This window comes from Clarias gariepinus, chromosome 10 (assembly GCF_024256425.1).
Source record: "Clarias gariepinus isolate MV-2021 ecotype Netherlands chromosome 10, CGAR_prim_01v2, whole genome shotgun sequence".
In the NCBI taxonomy this organism is placed as follows: Eukaryota; Metazoa; Chordata; class Actinopteri; order Siluriformes; family Clariidae; genus Clarias; species Clarias gariepinus.
In genome coordinates this window covers 30270344-30289724 of record NC_071109.1, presented here as the reverse complement: position 1 = coordinate 30289724, position 19381 = coordinate 30270344, and the positions used below count along the sequence as shown (strand labels likewise).

Below are 19381 nucleotides of genomic sequence, written 5' to 3'. Positions count from 1 at the left end.
TAGGATTGACACAAATATTAAACAATTATGAGTTATAATTATTTAGTGCAAGTCTGAGTGAGCATGAACAGGGAGCGGACTACAAGTATGTGTGTGCAGACTCGTACTCGCTCTGATCTTCCTTGTCCAGCGATGGTTTCTGATGGTCACTTCTCCTCGTGTGTATGAACTCTCCACTGGGACCAAAAACACCATGCATCAATTAACTTCTCTATAAACCACTACACTGAATGTAATACAGTTACAGTATATCCCATAACAAACAGGCACTTATAAATAGTTTGTACATGTTTTGATTCCTATTCTGATTGGTCAGAAGGAGTTGATTTATTTTCATTAACAGCAGTTCTGAGATGACTTCCTGTCCTATAAAGCAAATCCCAGGTTTACGTGTTTCTGTAGTAACTGCTCACTCACTAAGACTTATAATGGTTTGACATGAACTTATTTGAAAAAATACAATATTTGAACATTTTTTTCAGGAGCCGTCTCCAATGCTGACGGTTTACAGCTGCTATAAACTTACTTGGAATTGTAATCACGAGGGAAATAAATCCCTGAGACATTGTGTTTTAGGAAAATACACCTTTTGACAATCTGCTGCTGTCCGTGTAACTGAATTCATACTGTACATGACCCTGAGCAAAACATTCAGAGACTCACCTTTGCTGAGCGGTGGAGAGCTCGGAGCGAGCGGATCGGATGCTGTGGAAGGATCCTGAGCTGAACACTCACCGTCCCTGATGAACAGAAAGACATTATTGTGTAAATGTTGATAACTGTGAGAAAAACTGAAACACATACAGTCAAAGGGTATAAAAGTAACAACTGGAATACAGAAGGACAGAGGATATAACATGGATTAGAATAATAAAAATAATAAAATTAGTTTTTTTTAAAAAAGGGAGACAGACAGACAGACAGACAGACAGACAGACAGACAGACAGACAGACAGACAGACAGACAAACAGTCTGGATAAGGAAAGACAGACAGACAAACAAAATGACTAATGGGCTAATGGAGAGACAGACCAATAAACAGACAGACAGAAACAGTAGGGTAGACTGACAGACAGATCAATGCACAGAGGTTCTAATGGACAGACAGAGAAACAAACCAATATCGAGACAACGAGACAGACTGACAAGTAAATAAACAAATAAGCATGCACACAGACAGGTCAGGAAACTAATAAAGAGACAGACGGACAAAATTAGTGATGGACTAATAGAGGGACAGATCTATAAACAGACAAACAAAAAGGGAGGGGCAGAATGACAGACAGCTCAATGCACAGCCAGTCCAACTGACCGACTGGTAAAGAAGACCGATAGAGCGAGAAACCGATGTACAGACAAACAGCATGATAGACAGATAGACAGATAGACAGACAGAAAGGTAAACTGACAGACTGAAAAAGTTCAGTTGGAAAGAACAATCATAGGGGAGAAAATGTGTGTGTACAGTACGTCGTTAACAAAAAGCTAACATAATTAGTAAAATTAATATCAATAATAATCAGGCTTTTTGTAGCCATGCAGCATCTTAAACTCTTCAGTACAAGTTTCTTTCTGAACATAGAAGTTGAACCTAAGAGAGAAATAGGAGTCCGGAGTGATGCTCCTCTCTCGAACCAACACTCAAACCTACACCTGATCTCTAAATGATGCCTTGCTTGACATATAAGACACAACAGCGAAAGAAATATTTAGAGAGTGAGCTTTTGGATGAACAGGAGGATGCTGCTGTGGATGAACCTGTTACTGTTGATGGTAGGAAGATCTGAGAGCTGTGGCTTGGTTGAACTCTCCGTATCCTGCAGAACTTTCTGGACGGGGTCTTCCTGTGTCTTGGACAACGGATTTGCACCTGGTTTGTCTACACAGAGAAAAAGATACATGTACACTGTAATATGGAAGGAAATAAAAGCAACAGATCATCTGATGGATATCCGGCCTTCAACACATAGTTAACACATTGGGTTGTCTTTACAAGCGCCAAAATATTTACACATTTCTGATCACAGCACAACTATGACTGATTAGAGGAAGGAGTTGAGATAATGATAATGGAATAAAAGAGTTCACAGAAGCAACCAAGAGACCAAGGGTAATACGGACCATGACGCTACCACCACCATGTTTTACTGTGGAAATGGGAGATTTGGGCAATTTTTGAGGAATTGTAGAGCTTTGTGCCAAGGGCAAAATAATTCTTGGTATCATTGGACCAGAGTACAAAGTCTCTACCAAGGTAATAAAAAAAAGTTATGCACATTTTTTGCATTAACTGACATAGCTAAATCAAGTTGGTAAAGTAACACCTTTTCTATCCAAAGGTGCTACTCAACATAGTCTTCATCACAAGCCGTGCAGTTAAGCCATTGTTGATACCAACCCTCAAATTACAACTTTTATCGTGGTTTGTCTTTAATGTTGGTTTCTGCTTTTTTTAAACATCACTTCTCTGTGCGTCTCACGCTCATCTTCTCCGTACACATCCTGTAGCGCACAGTAGATCATTAACTGGGACAAAAAGGAATTTTCAAAGAGGATCCAAGAGTTGGGTTAAAGGAAGGCACGAATGCATTGTTTGTGACAGAGACTATGTCAAGTAATACTTTGTATAGAGAAAGAGATTCTCTACCAACATGGGCAATTACTCTGTGCCAGTTTATAATAAATTTTTTAAAAATTAAAATAATAAATATGGCTACTTTTGCATGTTTATGGGCCGGCAAAGTGTAAAGTGCAATGTGTTTGTAGAGCAAATCCCAGCTCATGAAAAACAAAATGCAGCATCTCAAAATATTAGTATAATTTCTAAGATCAATTGTAAAATGTATTAAATGTCAAAGTTATGTAATGCATGTTAATTTATGCACTCAATACTTGGCATGGCATAGAGGCGATCAACCTACAGTGGGGGAAATAAGTGTTTGATTTTGACAGATTTTCTAAGTTTGCCCACTTACAAAGAAATGAAGGGTCTATAATTTTTATCATCGGTTTATGGTAAAGGATTAAGACAGAATATCAACCAAAAATCCAGAAAAAGCACATGATCCAAACGTTATGAATTAAGTTGAAGTATTTGATTCCCAAGCAAAACATGACTACTGGAAGAGAAACCCTTGCTGGAAAGCACAGTGGGAAGACGTTTCTTGTAGTTGTTTACCAGATTTGCACACATCTTGGGATGCGAAAATCTTCTGGTAGACTGCTGCATTGACTTATTAAAACACTGTGGACCACCACCAGCAGATGACATCACCACCAACAGTGGAAACTTCACACTGGACTTCAATAAACTTGGACTCTGCCCCCCGTCACTCATCCTCCAGACACTGTGACCATGGTTTTAAAACTAAATGCAAACTTTACATTCACCTGAGTAGAGGATTTGCCATTCAGTGGCAATAGTCCAGTTCTTTTCCTCCTTAGCCCAGGTATGATGCCCGTGTCTCTGGTTCAGGAGTGGCTTGATACTAGAAATGCAAGTGTATCTCATTTGCTAATGATGTCTGTGGGTGGTGGCTCTTGATGCACGTACTCCAGCCTCACTCACTCTGAAACTCCCCCAAGGTCTTGAATAGGACCTTGGGATGATCTTTTGAGGGCTGCGATCAATCCTCTTGCTTGTGCACCTTTTTCTATCACACTTTTTCTTTCCAGTCAACTTTCCACTAAAGGTCAAAGTTAAAACGTTTGAGAATTGTTTTGTTTACTGGCTTTAAGCCATAATCATCAGTTAGTTTAAAAGCAGTACAGCTTCAACAAATATCCAAAACCAACGAAGCTGATTTCTTTAAGACCCAGACTGATCTTATTAATGAGACATGTTTCGATTACCCCTATGTCCTTTCATCATGACCATTGGCACATTTTACAGAAAAGCCTGCACGGATATAAAAAAAAAAACGACATCGCTGCTCATTTCTCTGGTAAAATTTCTCTGTAAAGAAAGAACAGAAAAGAGCTGAAAGAAAAGGACCCAAACCCCCTTTGTGGACACCAGTGATGGAGCTGCAGTTGCAATGGGTCTAATGTATGCACAATTAGAGACTGAGCCTCGGGACGTTACTGTATATGCGGTCTGGACGTTAACTCGGACACGCTAAAAGTGGCGTATGGTGGAGAAAGTGCGGTCAAGATATTAAGAGAAGTGGAAAAAGTTACAGATGTGAACGTGAGATGTGGGTGTAAAAATGGCGGTGGTTATAGTTTTAAAGGCCAGCTTGTGTGTTACGTGAAAAGCTTCTGTACTCACAGATGAGGTTCACGTACTGTATGTGCATAAAATGTTAAAAACAAAAGACAGAAACAGAACTCGAGTTGAAATGGATTTATTTAATACTTACAGGGTTTAAAATGTATAAATTAAGAAAATATTAAGAATTTTTTTTATCATGTGCTATAAGCTACGAAATGTACAGACTTGAAAGGAAATTATAAATAGTGCTAAAAATGTACAAATGTAAAGGATCTGTGGGTAAAATTGTGTAAAACTAAAGAAGAATCCTTCATTAAGTGGTGACCTCAGAGCAAGACAGAGGTCTGCAGTGTGATTTGGACAGTAAAGCAGCCTCTGGAAAAGAGAGCAAAGCAAGGACGCACACAAAGAGAAAAGAAGAAGAAGAAGAAGAAATACAATTTAAATGCTTTAAAATACATATAAATAATAAAAAAAAAAAACATGCAAAAACCACATACGTGTGTGTGTGTTCACAAGCAGGCCAATCATGCTTATGTTTTCTGTTAGTGAGTTAGTTTAAGGGAACGATCGAGTTACGACGAACGAGACTAATTGACACGCTCATACAGAAGACCCATGGTGCAAGCGGTTACACGGAGATGCAGCAAAAAGCATGACCACACCCTGATCACCTGTCTCATGCAGGCCAATCGTCTTCAACACCACCATTCAGCCAATCAGGGGTCGGAGCATTGGAAACATGAAACAGACTAACGGGGTAAGGTGTGGAACAGGATGGGGGAATTGAAGGATGAACAGAAACAGAGGAAGGGGAAATTTACAAGTAGGATTTTAAATATTTGTAGAGTAGTCTTGTTGGCTACGTTCACATTACAACCCACATTGTTCGATTCAGTTTTTTTTTTTTTTTTTTTTTTCAGATCGGATCGGATTTGTATGTCATGATGGTTTGCATTCTTGATTGTAAGTGACTTTAATCTGACCCTAATGTGGACGCGTCTTAAATCGTCAATCGATACGTCTTTGCTCGCGCCAACTGCTTCCGCTCATTCGCTTCAAACAATGGATGCGATTTTTGTGAAAAAAGTAGGTCTGGAAGAAGGAAGAAGGTCTGGCTGTTCTCGTTTAAGTCGCATAACCATGTATTGGATATAGTATATCCGATCTAGGACCACATATGAAACTGACTCAGATCTGATCTAAAAAAAACATCAGACAGTCCCAAATTATTATTATTATTGTTATTTTTAAATCAGATCTGCTTTACAAACTGGACCGAGTCACTTCAGGCTGGTAATGTGAACGTTAGCCATTCAGACTAGATTCATAGTTATACTATACAGTACATCTAAAATGGCACTTGATATGCTGTTTTGCATTGTAAAGCATTAAAAGTGATACTGTTTGGCATCACACTGCAACCGGTGAGAGAGGATGCAAGTCTCGGACTACATATCATGCAGGGAACACAGCAGTCGGGTTAGCTCACCTCAGCATGGCATAAAGTGCTCTTTTGTGTCTTTGTTATTGGCCAATTTAAACATTTAGACATTGCAGGTAACACTAAACAGTGATAAATACTGTATATTCATAATAATAATAATAATAATAAATATTATTATTATAAATACTCCAACAGCACATGGGCTCAACCTGACTTTCTACTACCTGTGCAATTTCCACAAACTCTACTCAACACTTATTTATCTTATTTATAACACCAGTTTAAAAAATGTCCTGAAGTTATTTGGCCATTAAGCACTTTTACAGATATATTCTTAATAAATATAGTCTTCTATAAAGACTCAATTTGTAATTTTCTGCTTTACATTCCAACGCACTAGGGGGCGCTTTTGCACCAACCACAAGTAAACTCGAAAGAAGACGCGGTAATTCAGCAAAACAAGATTTTTCAGAGATGCAAGTGGGTTCTATTTTATACAAAAGCTGTGATATGATTATAAACGAATTGATTCTAGATCAAAAACCTCACCAACTATTCTTTTCATTGAATCGTGCAACAAGAGCTTGACTGAAATGCTCAAGTGATTGAATCGCACAGCTCAAGTGTAAAGCATCCCGTGTACGACATCACTACATTTTAATGCCGTGGATATAATTTATAAAACGCCATTATGGCCTGATTATCACTGCACTGCATGGTGTACAGGAAATGGTTTTGGTTTCATTTAAATGCTGCATTTCAGATACACTAGGGGACACCACCCTTCTCATTTGTCCTGTATTAAACTATTTAAAGAAGAATTTGTGTCAAAATGATGATCACTGGAAATCACACATATGACACAGTATGTATGTGAATAGAAATTAAAATAAAAGAATAATAAAAAAACAAAAACAAAAAAACACTGGAGCATTCCTTCAATATAAAATCAGACACACTCTTAAACCTTAAAAAAAATGAAAAGTACAGTAGTGTGCAAAAGTTCTTAGGAACCTTATTATCTTTAGGTGTAAAAAGAAAAAAAAAAAAAAGTTGTGTTTGCATTACCATGTACAAAAGCAGTTTATACTTCCAAACGTACCTTAAAAAGTAATAAATCATTTACATAACGGAAATACTGTATATTTGCATATCTGAACAGTTTTCAGATGGAAACAAAAAAACGTAATGTAGGTTTCAGGGTTTTGCATGAAAATAGAAAGGGTGACAAAGTTACCAGAAGAACTCTGGCTTCCCCAATTCTCCAGCACACTCAGTAAAACCTACCAGCTGTTTTAATTATAAAACTGTACAAATCTGTATCTTTACAAGCAAAAGGTTTTCACACCGAATATTGACTGTTTACTTTATTACTCTATAGAAGTTTCTGTTACATAGAAACGTTTTCAAACATTTGCACGGTACTGTTAGTAAAACGGCGAGTAGGTTTTACTGAGTGTGCTGGAGAATAGAAATTCTTCTGGTGACTTCGTCAGACTCGCTCCTTTCTATTTTTTCTGCAGAATCCATCAGGCCATTTGTTTCCATCTGAAAACACCATTAACGCTGCTTTCTTCACAGGCATGCAAATGTTCTTCTGTACTGTTATTCATTCATGAATTTTTTACGGTATGTTTGAAAATAGTGAATGGTTTTGTCATAATAAACATGTATAACAATTTGTATTAAGGATAATATGGTGACTTTTGCACAGTGCTGTATTGATTTCCTGCCTGGACTTCACATTTGAACGCTTTCACCCACCTGACTCAGCAGATTTGCTCATTAACAAACCTTTAATGAGTTCAAACTGGTGGAAAAACGTTACCGTGTTAAGTGTCGGAGTGCAAAGTGCTAACACTGCTATGTAACCAAAAAAAAAAAGGAGGGATATGTGCAGATTTGGCACAATTAGGATTCGGATTTGCGGTGCAATCAGCACACGTTACTTCATGCCTCTGAGACACAGCCGAGGCTATACAGAATTAAATAAAAACGCGGGGGCGGTCTTCGACACACATCTCACCCTAACACTATACTCGTGTTTAGGAACTTCTCCTCAAGGCTAATCTGTGCTGTTGTCTCATACAGCGCCAACAGCAGAGGGATGCCCAGGGCCAGAAGTTCAGTAAAGAAGGCATAGTCGTCTCGATGCTCTCTGAGGTGTAACCATAAAGCCCAGACCACGCCATGCATCCAGCTGACCAGCCGGCTCACGTGCTGCCTTTTCCTAAACAGGGAACTCGAGGTACCTGAAGGCTGCCTGCAGAGGCTCCCGCTGGCGGAGTACCCGTCGGTGCTATCTGATACGGGCGCGTCGCTTCTGCGGACCTGGAACACAAACACACACACATACGTTTGTAAAATACCTGTTACTTTAACAGAGACTTCTGTGGTGATAATAATCAAATATAATAAATAATAATCAAAATGACCTCTTTAACTAATTATTAAATTACCTCTGGCTTTCGAAGCCTGTTGCCGGTTTTGCGCTGGGAAAAGTGTAGCTTGCAGTAAAAAGTGCCTGCAAAATGCAACCGGTTCAAATGAATCGACATAAAACATACAGGAAAAAACTTTCAAACTACATCCAATAGTAAGAACGATTATTGTATGCTGAGATTATACAAAGATGAGGAAGAGCTGGAATTAAGACTCGGGATTAGGATGAATAAACAAAAACATTTAGAGACGTGCGCTTACAGAACATTAATTAATTGTTCGGTAGTATAATGCTGTCGGAAACAATGGAGAATACAATAATATCATGTCCTGGATTGTTTTACTCCTTTTTAAACCACACGAATTAAATAACAATGCATCATATTTTCTACCTACACGACCTAAAAAAAGTTTGGGATCACTTGCAAATTTCTTTTCTTGTTTTTTAAAGAAAAACACATTTTCATGCAACAGGACGTTGGACTGAATAAATTAATTAAGCCTGCTACTGGCGTTGCTATAGCAATGCTATTGTTTAAAGAATGAGTGCACTAACAGCTCTTCTTATTTAAAAAAAAATATATAATAAATTAATCAACACCTTCTGGTAAGAATTGAACATGGATGTGGAATAAACCTTAATATTCGTATGAGTGCCGAATATCTAGATTTCTAAAACCTCAATAAGCTGCCATAATTACACTCTCCTGGGTAATTAAGTACCATCTATTGACTAACCAGAATTCAACAGCGCTGTGTGTATCCCTATGTAATTGAGTACGACTTGACTTAGAACTGTGGTACAAAATAAGAGAATGTCGAGAATGAGACAGAGGAAATAAGACGGCAAGACACTGTCTCCAAGAAATGACCTCCTTCTGCTCCTGTACGTTTACTCTTCCCGTATGTACATGTTCTCTCTGTATCTACGGCTCCACTGATGGACCCGTCGGATGACGCGTCTCCGTGTTATACCTTGGTCAAACACGTGTCCTCCCAGCCTCAGGGTGGCGCTGCAGACCTCACAGCGGAAACATTCCCGGTGGAAGAAGTAGCCCTCTGCGCTTAATCGCTCCATCACGTACACACGCTTCTTACAGAAGTGACAGGTGTCGCTGCCGCCCATCCCGGGCGCAAACTCCTTCCGCAGGTTAACCTGAAACATAAACACACAGACACGGACGTTAAAAACCACGAGTGCAGATTCTAAAGGAGGGGATTATTCTAGTACAGATGAAATAATCCAGTACAGATTATAGAGGTCATGCAAATTAGATGAAGGTTGTATTTAGAACATGAAAAACCTGGTAGTAAAAATTATTATTATTTTTATTATTAAGTTAATGTACATCTTGGAGCTTTGCAAAATGTGTGATAACGTTTCAGATGAATAACACACGCCTTCCTAAAAGGGATTTCAAACACCTTTGAGTTAATACTTCCTTCACATCTATTTGCGGAAGTGCATTTTTTTTAGCCAATCAGATTGCAGGAAATGGGACTGGAAAAGCAGAAAAACATGAAAAGGTGGCTAGAAAGTCTAACTGGAGGAGGAGGAGGAGGAGGAGCTACGCAAAGCCCCCTCACTGTTCTTTTTGCCCAGAATGATGTCATACAAGGCAGGACATTTAAACTGCCAAAAATAAATAAATAAAAGGTATTGTTTAGCAATATTATATCTCTGTATTTACACACACACACACACACACACACACACACACAGTGAGAGAGAGAGAGAGTGAGAGAGAGAGAGAGTGAGAGAGAGAGAGAGTGAGAGAGAGAGAGAGAGAGAGAGAGAGAGAGGAGAGCCATGTGAATGTCCAAGTAGGCAAGCAGAGAAATAATGAGCTGACACACAAGTATGAATAACCATTTTCAGCTCTTGGCATGACAACGATATGACTTCAATAAATGTGCATATTACTAAAACATGTAGCTTCAGAATTTCTCTTCGTGAAGTAATATTAAATCATCTACTAAAGGGCTGATTAAGATAAACATAGCCGTTAAAACAGATGATTGCTGGTTTGGTGTGAATATAAACAGAAGGTTAACCAGCAATATCGGTAAATGATGAAGTCAAATAAATTACTATAAACAATTGAAATATTGGATGGCAATGCCATGGAAAAATTAATGCATGATGCCTGTAAATATAATGTCAAATATTTGAAAATAAAAGTTTTGTTTTTTTTGTGGATCCACGAAACATAACTGTTTGCACTTATCTTTTTGTATAGTACTCAGTTAAAAAAAAAAAATGATGTGTGTTAATCTGTTTTGTCTCAGCTGATTAGGGTCCTTGGTTGGCTAGTTAGTTTTTGTTAATTAAATGTTTGTATGTTGAGCCTTGGTCCAGCAGGAACGCTGTTACAAGCCGATATTATAAAAGCCGACTTGACTGGACTCGTCTCGACATATTCCCGATGAAGTCTCTTTCAGTAAGACAACAAAAATGTGGAAAAGTGAATACTGGCATTGCAAAATGTTCCTCTAGACCAAAACAACATGTTACATAAACCAGATGATGGCACATGAGGGTTAATCCGCATGCTGATTAAACAGTGAAATACACAAAGCAGTTGTTATGCAATTCAGCCAGTTAGTTCATTTACCGAACCAGACTCCTGGCATCTCCTGGCCTCAGTCTGTGAACGAGAAATGCAAAGAGTTCAAATCAAAAGCCACCTTTTAGCTTGGAAATAAAAAAAAAAAGTAGCTACATCTTATCTCATGAACACTGCACCGTATGTTCTTACAGATATAATCACTCTGATAATACGGCTGGGATTACGTAAGTGACGAAACAAAGAAACTCCTGACAGCACTCCAAGAAATTAGCAATAGATCCTTCCTTAGTGAGAGAAATCCAACGAGACACAGGGGTAATGCCAAAAAAAAAAATAAATGTAACCCTGTGAGTGCTTACCAGTGAGACGGTGACGGGGTTGTTGGGTCTGTGATCGGTTTCGTAAAGGATGGCCAGAGTGGCAGCTTTAACACCAATCACAGAGGAAACCTTCCCCACTGTCCTCTAATCCATCACAGATGAAATAAAACGGAATAAAAAAAAAACAACAAAAAAAAAAAACAGGAAGGCATAAAAAAAGAGAAAGTCATGAGAATCAAAGATAAAAAGATACAAAAGCAAAGGAGAGGGATTAAAGTAGTCTAAAAGACTTAAGAGACATGCATAAACCCATACAAGGCATGCATTCACACCAGATCAAAACCAGATCGACCTTTGCAACAAATTAATACATTAATTAAATAAATAACTTAATAAATCTGCTGTCCTGAAGTTCCCGAGTCTATCAGGCATGCACATGAAAGGGGTGGCGGGTCTGTGAAAACATCTGGAGCCGAGCGGGTGAGCGAGGGAGTGAGCGAGGGAGTGAGCGAGGGAGTGAGCGAGGGAGTGAGGGAGTCAGAGTTTTGTGTTTCCATGGAAAAGAGTGCACGATGAGGTCAGCTAGCATAATGAAGTGTTTCCTTGTGATTTTTAGGAATAACAAAAAGAGCAAAACCACTAAAGTCAGAATAAAGCTGATGAAGGTTTATAATGTGTTTCCATGAGTCTAATCAAGCTGATCTGGCTAAAGATAAAAAAAAAAAATAAAAAAAACATAAAACAATGTGATACTATTTTGGAACATGGCTTATATGATGTACATTTTTAGAGCAGACACCAAATGGAGAAGGTGTTTAAATTAAAATGTCAATTTAAATTGAACTGCAGGCAAAGTTTTCGTTCCTTATCTTATTTTGTCTCCAGACCTAATATAAAAAATGTGCTTATGTGTATTACAAAAAGTTATTAGAAAATAATGTACCATTAATTTTGTATTATACAATTCATTCTGTTTTGCACTACTTCGATACTTATGGCGATCGAGCCTGATGAGTTGTTTCTATAAATGACATTTTGTCTTCATTTTTCTTTCATACAGTACTTTATTGGTCTCCGAAAAAAAAAAGATTTATGGGTGCATAAACTTTTCCACTTAAGAGACTTACTGTAAAAGTGTTCTTAATGCAGGTTGTACCACTAAAGAATGCAAATTAGTGCATCAACATTTCAATCTCCTTCAAATCACTATTTTATCAGTTACAAAAAAAAAAAAAAAAAAAAAAGGTTAAAATTCGAGGGGCGTTCAAGTCAAACCAGGACATTTTTGGTGAATGATGTAAACATGATTGACAATGGACTTGTCAAAAAAAATGTTCTAAACGACAATCCTGGTCGAGGTTTTTATTTATTTACTTTTGCTGGCACGGTTTGGCTCTACGCCCACGCCTGTGCTGCTTCTTTTATTATATGTTAAAACCTTTCTATCCTGGTGGGCGTGGCCTTTTCCAGCATGACTCCAACAACCCTATCTACTGTAGATCTCGACCTGATTAAAGACCTATTTAGAGATTGTAGCAGGAAATTGAGGTTTACCCGTGGCTCCGCCCACATACAGTACATGTTATGAAATGCTGCGTATGATAACAGTTGAAGATGAAGATGTTGAAGATAAAGATGTTTTTAAGTACTGTATGTAGATAGACAGACAAACACACAGACGTGTTAGACTGCTCCACACACTTGTTGAATCTATGACAAGGTGCATCAAAAAAACCCAAAACATTAGGCATGCATGCAAGCTGAGTATTAGGATTGGGAAAATGCGGTTGTGACCAAACGTGCCAAATCTTTAAAAACAATGAAATACCTGTCTGGAAGGATCGAGGCATTGTGCGCGTTTGATTTCGGATTGACTTTTCTGCCCACGGTGATCGTGAGTCACCTCCTCTGACTCAGAATGTCCGTTACACTACAATCAACAGGAAAGCTCACTTGACAGCTGATACTATAGAGCATGAAACCTTCTGCTTATTTAGATGAGTTTATTCACGTTTGATTTTAACTTTACTCCAGGATCAGGGAGACGCAACATGAGAAAGAAACCGTAGCGTCTTGTGGCCTTGGGGTCGGTGAGGGGCAAACAGGAGCTGCCAGGTGTTCAAGCAGCTCAGGTTTGGGAGGTTGTTAACAGCACACTGATCTCTCACACACCCAACTCGGTGAGAGAGGTTTACACTCCTTGATAAGAACCTCGACTTCCATCCAACAGGGTTACAGAACAATACTCAGATAGGAAGAAACTTATCTTACAGAGGAAACGTTAAATAAAGCACTCTCAGTGGTTCTCACACACACAGATATTCGGGACAAGGTTGATGGTGTTACCTGCGTGGGCGGAGCTTCAGGAAGAGGAGACAGGACACAGGAAAGAGCAGAAGGCTCAGGGAGAGAAGGGCATGAGAGAGGTTTAGGAGGAGGAGAAGCAGGAGCTGGAGAGGACTCAATCTTCTATTAAATAAAAGAAAGAAGGAAATAAAAAAAAAAGAAAAAGAAAATAAAAGGAAATAATTACTGAAATAACTTTTAAAAATAAAAACATATAAAATAAAAATAAAAACATACAAAAGATATAGAATAGAATATAGAAATACAAAGTTTGTCCTCAATTAAATAAGTAAGAAAATAGAAAATAAAGAGAGACAAAAATCAAATGAAAGAAATAGAGAATTTTATTATTTGAAGATATAAAGTAGATATAAAATAAAAAGTCAAAGGAATAAAAACAGAAAAAAGAAAAATAAGATACAAACAATTGAAAAAAGATAAAAGGAAAGAAAGAAAAGTAAATCAAAAAGAAAAACAGAAAAAGCTAAATATAAATGTTTAAAAAACGGGAAGAAAAAGGAAACAGGGAAATAAGGAAAAAGAATATCAAAAAGCAAAGGCAAATAATGCAAGAAAGTATGAAAAACAAAAAAAGATTAAAGACAACAAAAACAAAAAAAGGAAGAGAAAGAAAAAAAATGATGAAGGCACAACACTGTTGCGTGGTTGTGTTGGAAACAGAATTATACTGTTATATGTAGCGATTCCTAAATTGCAAAAGTAAACTACTCAAGTCTAAAAAAAAATGTTTTTTTTTTAAATATATAAATAAATAATAATAATAATAAAAAACCTCCCACAAAAGATGGGGAGTGTGTGAGAGAGAGCATGAAAATAGGTGTGATGTGATGGAGCAGCCATTCTGAAACTGGACCGCAGTGAGCTTCGCCAGGAGAACGATCACACACGCGAACACACATGCACACACACTTTGAGAATTGTGGTAAAGATTAACTAGGTTAGAAGGTAAAAACGCGTTTGCTTCAACATGACACAAACGCACAAACCACTCCGTCAGCCGTGTTAAAAAAATGCATTTGTGCTTAGATAAATTTACACGCTCGGACAAAAAACAAACAATAAAAAAAACAGCGTGCAACAACAAACTGGAGAAATTGGTACGGCAGGAGTTACGACCTTCCACACAGTGAGCGTGAAACAGCAGAAAACTGTGACGGTGTTAGTCATCTCTCGGTCTGACTGGACGGAAGCACGACCGTACCATCTCACTCTTTAATTAGGGGTGAAGCGGCAGGACAGGCAGGATTGTACCACAACATTCCAGAGTGAGGTCGCAGAAAGGTTGCAGCATCTCTCCATCACCTGCGACGGCGTTCCAGAGAAGAGGAAGCTCAGCTGCTCGGCTCGCTCCCTGATACTCTTTTTGCTGAACTCTCGTGCGCTTGGAGTCTGAACTTTATTCTGCACCGAGGCAGACGGGAAGCGTGTTCGAGGGGAGAGGGGGGAAGAGAGAAAGCAAGGTTTTCATCCACAGTATCTTTGCAGAAGAAACGTTTTCTTGTATGCTTTCTTAAATTAAAATTTTCTTGAATGCCCTCTTGTTATAGTACCTGTGATGTTGGCTATTGTACTTCTGAAAATTTATGAAGCACGCTTAGAAATGGTACTGATCTGAAACTCAGATCAGCAGCAAGGATCAGGGCATCCCTTTTAGACTTACACATGATCATGCAAATCCCATCTACCCCATGATGATGTTCCTCAACAACCCATGCAGCATGGAGAAGCGAGTCTGTATATTTCGCAAGGTAGCTACATTCACCTGTGTGATCTTGTCCTCCAGGATCTTTAATCGCTGCAGCATCCCTCCCAGAGCAGGTGTGGAGAGCGAAAAGGTATCCGAGGACTTTGAGCTGATTGAAGGTTGCTTTTCAGGTCTGAGGACGTGCTTCAGAGTCAACAGCTGAGTCGCCGAGACCGAAATGCATTGAAGGCCGGGTCGAGGTTCAGAAGTGGACTGATGGCGAGACCAAGCTTCTGTTGTTTGACACGTGAACTGTACCTCTGGAGTCTGAAACCCTGACTGGTTATCCATGGCATGGTAGACTGAGTGAAACTGAATGTCCTGGGTTTCCGCCTGTCCATGTTTGTGACCAGGCTGCTTTTGAGACTCAAGGAGTCTTAAGTAAGGGGACGGCTGGAAGCGGGCATACAGAGCAACGTTTAGCAGAAACCGAAACAACTGGATGGGATTCACACATGGATCGTTCGTTCTCGTCATGGAAGCACGGTACACAGATTAATGTACTGTACATGCTGGACTGAGCCTACCTTCCACTTGGGTTTGGGAGAAGAAGGAGGGCATGAGGACTGGAGCTTGGGTTTGGCGAACCGAGGGTTTTCAGTCATGTCCAGAGAAACAGGCTTTTCAGAATACGAATCGGATGCTGACTGATTTGCAGGGACCGAGCAGAAACAGAGGAGAGATGAAGAAAAGGTGATAAACAGGTTATACACTACACCTGGCCAAAAATAAATAAATAAATAAGTCACACGCCAATATTTCATTCGACCAACTTTAGCTTTGATTACAACATGCAATGTGGTGGCCAGTTCATCTGTGAAAATGATTCCTCACTCGTTCACTATTTGAGTCCTACAATAAACCCCGTGTCATCCATAGATGTGATAATCTGGTCCTTCAGTACATTCAGGTCGTCAGCTGACTTCATTTTATTGCCACATAACGTTGCTGAGTCTAGACCTGAGCGGCTGAAGCGACCCCAGATCATAACACTGTCTCCAAAGAATTGTACAGAGGACACTATGTATGATCGCTTCATGCGCTTCCCTTCATCACTCTGGTATACATTCACGATGAGTCACATGACCTTTTTTCATCATCGCTCCAAAGTCCAATCTTCATGCTCCCTAACAAACTGAAGCCTTTTTCTTCTGATTAGACTTGGACTAATAAGTGGTTTTCTTATGGACACACAGCTGTTCAGTCCCAATCCTGGGAGTTCTCATCATATTGTGTGTGTATATAGAAATGCTCTGACTTTCACTATTAAACACAGCTCCGGTAAATCAGTAATCATTTATCATCATTTAACCTAATTTGTTCAAGAAAGTTGAAAGTTCAGGCTCTAATAAATGTTTTCCGCGAATCTTAAATGACGAAACTTGGGGAAAGAAACATTTATTTGCTTCTTCAAAGCAGGCCGATAATTTGACCCCATTTGAAATGCCAACTTTTTTTTTTTTTTTTTGCAATGCAGTGTAAGAGAGAGAGAGAGAGAGAAAAAAAAAGAGGATGCAAATCAATTGCTTATATTTGACCACTGATAACCTCAAGTCGTGAGAGAACAGTTATAGTATTTTTTTGGCTGAAATAAAATGAAATGAAATGCATGAAATGTGAAGTTTAGTTGGAAAAAAAAAAGATAATAAAAATCGGGTTTATCTAAGACAGAGCACGTATGCAGTACACCCAATAGAATAAATACGTAAGTAGTTTTTCCAAGTCTTTAAATGGACATGTTTGAAGACAAAGCTATGGATTTTAACCCAAACATCACACTGGAAGCTGTATTCCTTTTCACATTAATTAATGATATCATTTACACAGAGATCTTGAGATAATGAGAGAAAACGAGACGGTCCGTCTGGCCCAGCGTGTCTCACTACACAAAGAGAGGTATTTAACTAGGATTATGGCGACAGCTAAGAGGCGGATTCTGTTGTCTCTTGTTCACGGCTGTATGTGCACAACTCTGGTAAAGTTTCCATTTTACTATCGGAAATAAATGTCAGTGGGACACCAAGAGCCTCAAATGGTCTTCTAATGCCAATCTGACCAGAAATGAGATCCGCAAACCCTATCTAAAAACAGATTATCATCATTATCTTTGTAACACAAACTATCAATAATGAATAATATGGACATTCAATAATTTGTTAAATAGGCAACCGAACACTAAGTGCAGGTAAAGAAGGAAAGAAAGAAACATGTCCTGCACAAACGTACCAAACTTTTGGCATCTAGTGTACCGGGCTCCGTGCCACCGCCCGCTGCGTGAAAGCACCCTGACTCAGAAAGTGTTACCTGTCGACGCCAGACGTAGCCGGGAGCGTTCTCCTCGAACTTGGCCTGAAGCTGAGTCGCCATGGAGCGCACTTTATTCTCCTTTTGCTCGCCCTCCTCCACCGCAGTCGAAGTGCTCTGTTTGGAAAGCTACAAGACATACGGACATCGCTCATGATTCGGAGACAGCGGAGCAGGGCTGGTGCACGGTGCATGTGTAGGTAAAATACAAACGTTTGCTTCAACACACCTCTTCCAGGTAGCTGATGGCTTTTCTTCTCTTTTTGTTGTCGTTATCTTCAACAATTTTCTCATCCTTCGAAAGAAACAAAGAAATGCAGAACACTTAGTTTTTATGATAAACAAACATCGATATAATATTTCACTCATCATTATATGACCTTAAAATTGATTATTATCAATTATAAAAAGGTTTTAAAGAATTAATGAAAGGCTATAAAAAAAAAAAGTGAGACGCGAAGCTGTGACGGTTTCTTTCTAGCCCAGAGTGTAGTGTCACGCCATAATTGGCCCTATAGTACATCATCCTTATCTTCCCATCAATCAGAGCAAACGATAGCCAAAGCAACTTTAACCTTGAAAGCATAAAATTTCCATTTAAAAAAAAAAATAATCCTGCTACCTTTGGAATCCGTTTCCTGTGCAACGCAAGGTTCGTTAAGTTGCAGACAGTATTATTGGAATTGGATGAAATGTCCTCGTTGGTCTCCCACGGTATTCCTGCAAATCAAGGACATATTGTAAGTCTGTTATTCTATTAATCTCATGCAGGTGTGAATAATACCGAAATATTTATATTACTTAAAAACAAAACAAAAAAGGATAAATAGTTTTAACCTGCTCATTTTTGCAAAGTTTCATAAAGTTTACAACTTTTAAAGTTTTAATTTTTTGACAACTAAAATAAAGATAATAATGCATATATATTTTCTTTATCTTTATGCTATTTATAAAAAATAAATAAAAACTACTGTATAGTGTGTTTCATTTATAAAATTAATGCACTGCCACAGAGATCACAAAATTGTATTTTTGCATGCAACTTAAAAAAAAATAATATATATTTTTTAAATGTGCCGTCATTCTTTAATCGTGTGTACTGGAGCGAATTATTTTAAATGTTACAATTTCACCATAATCTTCCACCATAATCAAATTTAGAATTACATTTAAAAATGAAATAAAATTACCTTAAACTAGAAAATCATTATTTATTTTCCATGAAATTAAAGAACCAGTGGAGCCGCGGGTTGCCGACCCCTGATCTAGATGATTTGTCTTTGACCATTCGAGTGACCAAATAAACAGGCTGAATCTATTTTATTTACATAGCATCCAGAATATTACACATCTTTCTTTCAAAAACAAACTGAAAATGTATTAACACACCACTGTAAAACATTTTTTTTCACTGCAAAAATGGCTGTGTATCACTTTTAAACAGACAAATGTGTCTGTATCTAGCATTTCCATTTACAGGATTGAAATAAGGTGAATGGATATCCTACCTGAAGCAGGTGAGGAGGAGTTGCGGAACATCTCGTGGAACTTGGACAGGTAGAGCACCATGACGAGTTTGTCGGGTTCCTTCTCAGCAGCCATTTCCTTCCCGGTGATGAGCGGCTGGATGCCGAACGCTTTCTCGGCTAACTCAAACGCAAGCTGATTGTTCCTGGCGCTGTCCGCTTCATTCAAAGAATTAAAATCACTGGGAGTGGGGAACAAACAAAAAATGTAATTTGTGATTAGAGCTGTGGATCATTGACAGTCGATTTGATTCAGTTTAATTTGGAGGACATTGAAATGTTTTATTTAATTCAAATTAATAGCACCAATGTTATTCTCAAGCAGCTATACTTCTTACAGGTTTTAAATTACAGTTGAACCTTCGTACGCGACGATAACTCATTCTGACAGTGTGCTTGTACATCAAAGCACTCGTATATCAAACTGAATTCCCCCAAAAGAAATAA

The 19381-nt window shown here is 38.5% G+C and overlaps 1 protein-coding gene across 4 annotated transcripts in view; it reads right to left on the bottom strand.

Moving 5' to 3' along the window:
* mical2b (microtubule associated monooxygenase, calponin and LIM domain containing 2b) overlaps positions 1–19381 on the bottom strand; it is a 64469-nt gene that overhangs the window by 11245 nt on the left and 33843 nt on the right. For 2 of the 4 annotated variants that reach the window (XM_053505408.1, XM_053505409.1), the window contains exons 13-29: positions 18917–19116; positions 18031–18128; positions 17638–17703; positions 17409–17537; positions 15632–15751; positions 15123–15497; positions 14663–14761; positions 13340–13462; positions 12822–12923; positions 11033–11137; positions 10719–10751; positions 9079–9259; positions 8121–8185; positions 7914–7992; positions 1760–1880; positions 664–740; positions 108–176 (exon numbers count right to left, since the gene is read on the bottom strand). In XM_053505408.1, coding sequence (XP_053361383.1) covers positions 108–176; positions 664–740; positions 1760–1880; positions 7914–7992; positions 8121–8185; positions 9079–9259; positions 10719–10751; positions 11033–11137; positions 12822–12923; positions 13340–13462; positions 14663–14761; positions 15123–15497; positions 15632–15751; positions 17409–17537; positions 17638–17703; positions 18031–18128; positions 18917–19116 — 2042 coding nt within the window. Of the gene's footprint in view, positions 1–107; positions 177–663; positions 741–1759; positions 1881–3122; positions 4590–7913; positions 7993–8120; positions 8186–9078; positions 9260–10718; positions 10752–11032; positions 11138–12821; positions 12924–13339; positions 13463–14662; positions 14762–15122; positions 15498–15631; positions 15752–17408; positions 17538–17637; positions 17704–18030; positions 18129–18916; positions 19117–19381 lie in introns of those variants that run through there. The other 2 variants (XM_053505411.1, XM_053505410.1) reach the window with 2 other exon arrangements.